Source organism: Gnatocerus cornutus, chromosome 6 (assembly GCF_029298725.1).
Source record: "Gnatocerus cornutus isolate USDA-ARS CGAHR chromosome 6, icGnaCorn1.1, whole genome shotgun sequence".
In the NCBI taxonomy this organism is placed as follows: Eukaryota; Metazoa; Arthropoda; class Insecta; order Coleoptera; family Tenebrionidae; genus Gnatocerus; species Gnatocerus cornutus.
The window spans coordinates 15,233,619-15,243,776 of record NC_142238.1 but is presented as its reverse complement, the minus strand read 5'-3'; the positions used below and the strand labels follow the sequence as shown (position 1 = coordinate 15,243,776).

The 10,158-nt window shown below is 34.9% G+C and overlaps 1 protein-coding gene across 2 annotated transcripts; it reads right to left on the bottom strand.

Moving 5' to 3' along the window:
• Positions 1-51: 51 nt before the first annotated feature.
• LOC148173346 (acetylcholine receptor subunit beta-like 2) lies at positions 52-6,779 on the bottom strand. Of its 2 annotated transcripts, XM_088038770.1 has the most exons (10): positions 6,646-6,779; positions 6,119-6,315; positions 5,958-6,067; positions 5,729-5,909; positions 2,799-2,955; positions 2,442-2,745; positions 1,097-1,249; positions 961-1,049; positions 808-914; positions 52-644 (listed from the first exon to the last, which is right to left on the bottom strand). In XM_088038770.1, the coding sequence occupies exons 1-10, from the start codon at positions 6,698-6,700 to the stop codon at positions 399-401; spliced, it is 1,599 nt and encodes a 532-aa protein (XP_087894896.1). In that variant the 5' UTR covers positions 6,701-6,779; the 3' UTR covers positions 52-398. The 2 variants fall into 2 exon arrangements, with proteins under 2 accessions (XP_087894896.1, XP_087894897.1); XM_088038771.1 differs by lacking the exons at positions 52-644; positions 808-914; positions 961-1,049; positions 1,097-1,249 and having other exon boundaries at positions 2,438-2,745.
• Between the last annotated feature and the right edge of the window lie 3,379 nt (positions 6,780-10,158).

The following is a 10,158-nucleotide window of genomic DNA, read 5'->3' as shown; positions in this document are numbered from 1 at the left end:
CAGAGCGCATGGACGCAGGGAGGTTTGAAAGAGAGATAAAAAAAATCAGAGACAACTTGAGAGATGTATATTGCAAATTCAAATACATTAATAACAAAGCCTGAGGACTCCACCTTATCACGGGTTCATCAGAGTCTCAGTCTATAAAAGTGTGCAACTACACCAACCAATTTAAAGTAGCTACTCGAAGCTGTTCCCATTTGTGTTTTGAGCATCTTTTAAGCACGATCATGCGAGGAATGGAAAACAACTAATTGTGCATTAAATTGGTACAGAGTGCAATGGTCCCAAGGGTACGAAATTGACTTTTTCTCTAAACTAGTCTTGTGGTAACTAATTTTTACCCTGTTCTCTAATGATATGCGAGTTCAGTCATTTAGGAAATTTCGGTTTGAGCATTAGTTTGTGAAGTTGTCGAGTTGCGATTCTACGGTATTGGAATGCGGATAAGAATGTGACGGCGGAGTTTGGAATATCTTAGTCAGAGGAATATCGCTGAGTTGTTGATGAACAGGTACTCGAGTGTCGTACAACGAAGGAGCTTGTAAAATGATGCCGAACGTTCCTCCAATGCAGGCCAGAGTGAACACCCAGAGAAAGAATCGGTCCAAAACCATCGAAACGAACTTCCAGTCTTCCACGATCTGGAAAAAATGCAATTTCTATCGATTATCATTGGTATTGGTGGTCATCTAACTCCCTATTTATTTATTACTTTCCGCCTCCCATAAACTTAACCAGAATTGATGTGGGCCTCACTGACAGGTAAAGTTGGAAAAAATAACGGCGGCATAAAACACAATTTACCTCATTATCTTTATCGGCATCTCTGATATGTTGCGCAATAAACCTAACACCCTGCAGAGCCGAAAGAACATTAGCTGACAAACTTCTGGGCGTGAAATTCGAAGTCACTGAAACAAACCATCATTTTTCATTCGTTAAATTATGACTTCTTACTCGAAGAATGAGCTTTCATCTTCTCTTCATCGCTGAGGAAACACGGCGTTATTTTAAAGTCTGTGTGAAAAGGCTCGCGCATATTTAATCTGTAAAACGATAATGGAGAAAATGTTTCAAGTTTTTTTGTTCTTACTGCATTTCTATCTCATTGCTGTATCCTCGGGGTGGCAAAGCATCGTCATATTCAGGCAGGGTGTATGTTGTCCGACGCATAATGAGGAGCTTCGGCATAAATTGGAGGAAGATTTTTCGTACGACGGGAGACATTTTATGAGTAGAAGGAGATCTAGAAGATTGGCAAAATTATGTTAAAGTAATTTTGTAAAAATCGTTTGCATAAATTGAAATTCGCGGTGGAGTAACGAAAAACAAACAGTGGGGAAGCGCGAGAAGAGTTAAGAGAAGAACAGCGCGTTGCAAGTGGGCTTCCTTTTGGAAAATCTAAGAACGAATTTTAGCTAAAAAATCGCGAGAAAAACGATGGCAAAATCGGTTTTGTTCGATCTGTCGTAGTTTCTGAGATATTGAACACAAATTCTATCAAACCGTCAAAAATTTGATCCTCTGACAACAACCCAAAAATTCGAACGGCCAGAACTTAAGTTATTTATTGTCAGATCTGAATTTTAATTTCAGATTTAAAATCTGCGGAAAATTCTGCTGTATCATAACTAAAGTTTACTCCAAAAATTAAGCGTGATATCAATATCAGAAGTTAAGCATAGTTTTAATCTCCAATTTTCGTGAAAAACTGCAACTTTCGACTTTTGGAAAATCTAGGAACTATATTTTGTGTAAAAAATGGCGAGAAAAACGATGGCGCAAACTGCATCTCAATATTTGTAAAAATTTCCGAGATATTGGGCACGGATTGTTTCAAACCTTTAAAAATTTGGCTTTTTGGCGACAACCCAAAAATTCTTCTGGATGCTCCAGATTTTCCTCAAATTCGTAAATTCACAAAACACTTTTTTTAGATTTTTTTTATGTCGTTTTAACTTAAAATACCCCTAATCTCCAAATTGCAAGAAAAATCATTAATCTTACAAGTTTTGGTCAGTTATTAATTTGTATTACAACCTATAGCGTGTTGGTAAAATGGCGGATGCGCCGGGCCACATTTTTTCAATGTCAAAGTTATTTTTTTCAGTTTGTAGCGCTTAATATCTTTATGTACCTCCATAACATCCATTATCTTATTAAACCCCCTTTGCGTGCAATCGCGGTCATTTTATACTCAACCTCCCCCTCCCAATCTTTCTTTTCTAATGCCTGTAATAAAGAAGTCATGATTATTCCCCGGGTGATTAATAAGCGTGAAATCGTGCCGCTGAATTCAACACCGTTGTAAAATCTGACTGATGTCTGAAAACTCGAAAAAATCACCCTGCAATTAAATCCTCATTATCCCCAGCACCGCCGCGTGCACTTAACCATAGAAATAATGCAGTAATTTGAAAACGGGGCGTGTGTCTTACCTGAAATGAACGTTGAGCACGCACACAGTGACCCATATGGAAGATGTTACCAAGATCATGGTAAAAAGAAGATATTTCCCTAGTAGAGGCACAGCTAATGACGTCGGGGGAATAATCTCAGCCAACAATAAGAAGAACACGGTCAAAGATAATAGGATCGACACGCAAAGGGTAACTTTCTCCCCCGAATCAGAAGGGAGGTAAAAAACGAGGACTGTGAGGAATGTAATACCGACGCAGGGGATGATTAGATTTACTGTATAGAATAACGTCTTTCGCCGCATTGTTATCTTGAAGGTAATATCTGAAAATTAAAATTTATATTGGAAGATCAAGTTGCAGAAATGCGAGTCTTACCAGAGTACGGCTCGCTACAGCAAGGATAATATTCTTCGTTGCGACGGGCAGGCACTGCGAGGATGTCCCATTCCACCGACAAGTAAAACTCGGATAAGTCGATGCCCACTTTCACGATGTTGCTACCCGGCAATTGATCCATGTGCTTTAAGTCCACCTAAAAGGACGAGCGAGTGTTTTTGCTGTCTAAGGTTGAACTATCCAAGTTTGAAAAGAGCTATTTACATGCGGTTTTTTGTATTTGAAATAGCACAAAAAATTATAGTGACGCTACCCTAAGAGATTTATTGTTTTATAAATGTTTTTTCGATTTTAGACAATCTTATTTTTTTTTATTAAAATTTGAGTTAGTAACAACGCTACACATTTTCAAAACAAACCGATTGGCGCAAGAAAAAAGTCAATTTATTAATTAGGACGGGTGTAATTTTTTTTTGGCCTCATGAATTGTAAACGTCAAATTAACATTCAATTGACATCTTCGGAAACACTAGATTTACAAGCGCCCTGGACGTTTACACACGCCGTGCGGTAAAAAATGCCCAAATCGTTTCTCTTCAGATGCGTTTATAAATTAAAATCACTTTACCATAATGAAGATTGATCACTAAAGTGGAATCTACCTAAATTCTTATCTCAATTAAGACAATATTTCTATTTTTAAAGTAATATTATAACGTTTTTTATACAGCGCCATCTTGTGTACTTTTTGTGTACCAACTACAAAATTGACAGAATTGACAGATGATAAAATTTACAAATGTCAGATGTGACAGTTCTCATGAATTTTGAAAAACCCAATTATTTAAATTAAAATTTTTCGGCCAAAAAGTTTAATACAACTCTTGTGCGTTAACCATTTTACAGCGCTCAATCATTAAAGCACTTCGGCTACGCCGTCTTGCTTCAAAGTGATTTCGCGCTGTAAAATGTAAGTTACCACACGCGACTGTAAATAACCATTAAACTTTTGAAATTTTAGTGATTTTGGAATGGTGTCTGTTCTTTCGCCTCAGGCAAAGGCAACCTTCAGTGTAAAACCCTCAATAAAGGTTATTCTACGTAATTATTTTCTTTTGTGTGGCGATTTCTTGATTTACAACATAGTTATGGTCAGGTCATAACTTGGTCAACTAACTTTATTAATGAATGCAGTTCGATCTCCGGGCGAAGGCGGGTGCACTATGAAATTAAAAATCATGAGAATCATTGCTTTGACGTTATAAATTATTGAAAACGAACAGTTTAGAAAAGTGTAGGCGTTATCCACTCTTGATCCCGAATTTGATGACGCCCTGTCTTATCCCGCGAACCGGATTGTATTTTTTTCGTATAACAAAAAGAAAGAAAACTTCATAGTTTAGGCTTCAGAGGAATACTTTTACAAAAATGAAGAATTTTGTGATGCGATAATAATAACACTGAAAGACATGTCATTTATGTTAACCGAAATGGTAAAGAAATGGCTTTAGTGGGATTTTTTGTTTTTGTTTTAGTAAACTTTGTGTTTTTCTTCTGATTTTTTTTTATTTTGTATATCATTTTTTTTATTTTTTTTTCATTATACACTGCTCTCCAAAAATAATACAAAATTGACTTACTCATTTAAAAAACGGCTTTAAAAAAATTATTGACGATTTACACCAACTTGACGGAGTTTTAGTTTGAAAGAGCATTTATGGGACAATTCGAAAATGCAAAATTAAGGTAATAGTTTTATTGACTGACAAATTTAAATAACTGAACGACAGAGTATGAACGATAAAAAGAGGTGAATGTCAAACATTAATAATAATTTTAGCGACAAAAAAAGTATGTGATCGACAATTATTTGACAGAATGGCTTAAATCGGCGACAAACAAACTTCACCTCACAACCAGTAAATAAATTACCAGTCGTGCAATCTATTAAAAACGGCAAACTAATGTTTTCCAACTGTCGTGCAAGATATTTTGAAAATTTGTTTGTCTGATTTTGTTTTTTTTTCTATCTCCCACGTTCGGCCGTTCGCTGGTTTTATTTTGTTGTTCTGCTGTGCCTGTCGAAAAATTAAAATTTATGTCGTTAAAAAATTGTTTCGTCTACCAGGTGGAATCAATTAATTGCCTGGAGATCAGGAAAAAAATATATTAATAGAAAATTGAATTTTAAAATTTTGTCATTTTTATTATTATGTAGGCAAAACTTTTATTTAAAAAAGACATCATTTATTTTTAAAAATATGTTCCTCTTTTTGTTTGTAAAATATTTGTGCAAAAAACCGATGCAGTATTTCTTCTCCGTTATACAGAATGTTCCAGAACTCGCGCCCCAGAGAGCAAGGAAGAAAGAATAAAAAATTAATAACCAATCCCGAAAGCTTATTCTAGAAGTGGAGTAAAAGGCCCCCCAATTTCCTAGGTAATGAGACTAATGGTCATCTAACCAATGGATAATAGTATGTATCCATAGTTACCGATTTTCAAATTCTATTTAGCTTCGGGATTGGCTACCGTTTTTTGTCTTAACTCTACTACTTTTTGAGCTAAAAAAATTTTGTTGTCTCCATAAGCTCTTTCTCACTGGGACGCGAGTTCTGGGATACAATGTATTTATGGTTTATTTACTATTTTATGATCTGACCCTCGAGTACGACCGATGCATAGTTGCTTTGAAACTGAAATTTATCGTTATGATTTTAGCAGATCAACCTTAATTTTTGCTTAGGTTCGGCATGCTTCCTTCTCCGACTTTTTATTCCGAGTTTTATTATTATTTTTATAACTCGATGTTATCGCATTTTATTGGCGTTAATATAAAAGAAAATTACGCTTTTATGTGGAGTTTATGGCCGCATAAAATAGAGAAATCATTTCTGACCGCCATGAAAATTTTACACTGATGTTATTAAGCGAAATCTAATTTCACAATTCAGTCCGACTATACTTACTTGAAGCCCGTTGTAAGTCCACGACCCGAATTTCATCAAGCAACTTTGTTCGTCGAAGGGAAAATACTGCACGTTTATTTCACACGAAGATTTATATATCGACGGCGGCTTCCAAGTGACTTCTCCTGTGTAAGCCAGAGTGGCTTTAGTCATCAGTGTGACTTCGTAATTGCCATCCGCACTACAATCTCCTTGATTATTCGCAAACCTAAAGCTCGCACCTCCTTACTTATTGAAAAGGACAATATCCGGCAGCCAAATATGTTCAGAAGGAACGTACAGCATCTCCACGCCTCCGTACTCTTCAGGGTCCCATTTTAATTTATAATCGTACCATTTCTGCAGGTACAAGATTGCTTAAAAGAGGTGGAAACTGGGGGGGTGTAATACCTGAACCACCCAAAGATTCGTAGTCATGACTTGATTTTTTAAATTCATTTCAATGAGTTGGGAGAGTTTCAACCCCAACCACACTGTGAGGGTTTGAGTGTGGTTTTCCACCGGTCGGATGAGGCGGTTGTAGTTGCTGAGGAGGTCGTCGTAGAGACGCTTAGCGTCGGGGTTGGCTTCCGACTGCTTCATGGCCGCTAAAAATTCAAAAATGTGAGAAATCGGCAACAAATTTGATTTTGATCGCTCCCGCTTGTTTTTCTTTTATTAAACTTAACCTTGTTCAAACTACTGGCTCGTGATGACCAATAAAGCAGTTAATCACATTTTCTCACCAAGTTAACACTGAAGAAATGAAAGATTCTGTCTTGCAGCTGTGTAACTGCATTACAACACCCACGATATTAAATCTTGGAAGTAATAACGACAAATAAATTCTCATTATTGCGTTCAACAATAGACTTTCCTTTCGCGACCCGAAAATCATTTCCGGGAACTTATGGGATTTACAACAATTCTTTTCTTACCAGCAGTGCTATAAGCGACACAGAGAAAAACAAGAATTTTCACTGTCGATATCATCACTAATTAATAAATTCGGAGCACTGTTTTACTCCCGCATTTCTGCACGAGGCTGAAGCTGAATGTACCAACCTGTAGCCTGGAAATCAATTGAGCACACCTACAGCGCATGGACTTATAAATAAATGATAAAGTGAGACTCCTTGCAAGTTTATTACATGTTAACAAGTCGGAATGTTGGAAAAATTCGGTTTGGAGAGAACAAACGATTTTCTGCGGAACTAGGTTATCGACGTCGCTACTTATTTAATAGAATTGCAAACACTGTGCGAATTTAATGAAGAAGCTTATGGTAACAGGGCCCGACCACTAATTTATTAATATAATCTTAAGACAAACAATTTATACGAGCTTAATGAAGGCTTCTCTTGTGTGTATAGTTTTAGAGACGTCGCGACGCGCTGACATCGAGCTTTTTCGGGGAGGAAATTAACGAAGACGGAGGGGAAAATAGAAGCAGCAACGTTTCTTTCAATTTTTTGCCTTGCAAGTCTAATTGAATGTTGTTTTTCACTTATTTTAAAATCCAGTCGTTTATTAACAAGTCGATAAATTTTTAACGGAATTTGGACTGGAGGAGTGGAAAGTCATTTCTAAAGTAGAATTGTCTCCTAATTTTGAATCCGAAGCCCGTTTTGCTTCATCAAGTCAGGACTCAGAGATATTGATAAAATAAGTTTAGTTGTGTACATCGCGTTTTCTTCGTTTCTTTTTTAGTTTTGCGTAACAACTTGCAAAATCATGAAACTTTGTAATACCTCAGTGAAAAGGTAATTAAATAAGCTTTCCAACGAACTGTAGAAGACGCTTGAAGAGTTAGTTTTTGCCAACATATTTGAGGAAACTTGATGAAAGTTTCGAAAAACGAATGGGTTTAAAAAATGTTTTCTACTATTTTGCAGAGAACTCCTAAATTGGTAATTGGATTTTTTAATGTAATACGTCATTGTAAAGGCTGAGATTTCTGCTTTCTAATGCTGTGTAAAACACGTTATTATCTCTTGTCATTTAGACGTTACATGTCAAAGAATAAGAAGCGGCTTCTTCAAAAAAGTCGATTGTAACTTTCGAAAATTTCCTACAAATTTTAATCTAAATGCCCACAATTTCTAGTTTTTCGATGAATTTCGCATTTCTAAACTATTTCATTTGGTGTTTCTCCGAAAATTCTTTTCAAAGTCTGCTGTCCAATTTTTTTTTGTCCAAACTGAGAATTTTTTAACTTCAAGAAGTTTTAAAATTTTATTCTGCGCTGTATCAGCAGGAAAAGCATGTTAATATGTGCCTTAAATTTGCGATTCTGTAAACAATAGCGTTGATTTTTTAATGAAATCGCCAAAAAGTAACTAGAAGTTTTAATTTTTTGAAAAATTTCTTATTACTTTTTGGCTTGTAACTTCTAAACAATAAGAGTTAGCAAAGCAGTTGTCAACGCGCCAGTAAGGCAAAATCTCAGTCTTTTTAATGATACATTACAATAAAAAATTGAGCCAATATTTCTTGAGTTATTTGTAAAATTGTATATAAGAAAGTCATTAAAAATGGATTTCTTTGCGACGTAAGATCAGTTTTTCAAAAATATTGTAGAAACTACTAATCCTAACAACGCGTTTTGTAGGCCATTGTAAAGCCTATTAATAAAAACTAGTATTTTTTTTTAATTTTAACCATTTTAAACTAAAAGGGACAAAAAATCGTCATTTAGCATTAAAATAAGCGGATTTCTCTACGAATTTTGCAGACTTCGTGAAGATTTATTTCTGCTGTTTTCTCGCTTTTTAGCTGTTGAATCTTAATAAAAACTAGTAATTTTCTAGATTTTAAGCTCTACTCTGCGAATCCAACCTAGAAAACGGCCAAAATGGACAAAAACTCGTCATTTAACGCCAAAATAATCGAATTTCTCAACAAATTTTGGAGATTTTGTGAAGATTTCTGCTGTTTTCTCACAATTCAGCCGTTGAATCTTAATAAAATTTAGTAGTTTTCTAGATATCATGCTCTACTCTGCGAATTCTACCCAAAAAACGGTCAGAATGGACAAAAAGTCGCTGTTTGGCATCAAAATAAGCGGATTTCTTTTCGAATTTTGCAGATTTTGTAAAGATTTTTGCTAAAAATAAAAAATTGGGCCAATATTTCTTGAGTTATTTGTAAAATTGTATATAAGAAAGTCATTAAAAATGGATTTCTTTGCGACGTAAGATCAGTTTTTCAAAAATATTGTAGAAACTACTAATCCTAGCAACGCGTTTTATAGGCCATTGTAAAGCCTATTAATAAAAACTAGTATTTTTTTTTAATTTTAACTATTTTAGACTAAAAGGGACAAAAAATCGTCATTTAGCATTAAAATAAGCGGATTTCTCTACGAATTTTGCAGACTTCGTGAAGATTTATTTCTGCTGTTTTCTCGCTTTTTAGCCGTTGAATCTTAATAAAAACTAGTAATTTTCTAGATTTTAAGCTCTACTCTGCGAATCCAACCTAGAAAACGGCCAAAATGGACAAAAACTCGTCATTTAACGCCAAAATAATCGAATTTCTCAACAAATTTTGGAGATTTCGTGAAGATTTCTGCTGTTTTCTCACAATTCAGCCGTTGAATCTTAATAAAATTTAGTAGTTTTCTAGATATCATGCTCTACTCTGCGAATTCTACCCAGAAAACGGTCAGAATGGACAAAAAGTCGCTGTTTGGCATCAAAATAAGCGGATTTCTCTTCGAATTTTGCAGATTTTGTAAAGATTTTTGCTAAAAATAAAAAAATTGAGCCAATATTTCTTGAGTTATTTGTAAAATTGTATATAAGAAAGTCATTAAAAATGGATTTCTTTGCGACGTAAGATCAGTTTTTCAAAAATATTGTAGAAACTATTAATCCTAGCAACGCGTTTTATAGGCCATTGTAAAGCCTAAGTATTTCTTTTTAATTGTAACCATTTTAGACTAAAATGGACAAAAAATCGTCATTTAGCATTAAAATAAGCGGATTTCTCTACGAATTTTGCAGACTTCGTGAAGATTTATTTCTGCTGTTTTCTCGCTTTTTAGCCGTTGAATCTTAATAAAAACTAGTAATTTTCTAGATTTTAAGCTCTACTCTGCAAATCCAATCTAGAAAACGGCCAAAATGGACAAAAACTCGTCATTTAACGCCAAAATAATCGAATTTCTCAACAAATTTTGAAGATTTCGTTGCTGTTTTCTCACAATTCAGCCGTTGAATCTTAATAAAAATTAGTAGCTTTCTAGATATGATGCTCTACTATGCGAATTCTACCCAGAAAACGGTCAGAATGGACAAAAAGTCGCTGTTTGGCATCAAAATAAGCGGATTTCTCTTCGAATTTTGCAGATTTTGTAAAGATTTTTGCTGTTTTCTTGCGATTTAGCGATTGAATCTTAAATTAATTTTTTAAAACATTGTAGGGCAGTTCCAAACTTTTCCCAGTTT

Excerpts from the sequence above, each read along its gene's own strand:
- LOC148173346 (XM_088038770.1), bottom strand. The coding sequence starts at position 6,700 with ATGATATCGACAGTGAAAATTCTTGTTTTTCTCTGTGTCGCTTATAGC. Across the intron at positions 1,050-1,096 it reads AGCAATGAGATAGAAATGCA|ATTAAATATGCGCGAGCCTT; the intron begins GTAAGAACAAAA and ends ATCGTTTTACAG. Across the intron at positions 645-807 it reads ATGCCGATAAAGATAATGAG|ATCGTGGAAGACTGGAAGTT; the intron begins GTAAATTGTGTT and ends CATTTTTTCCAG.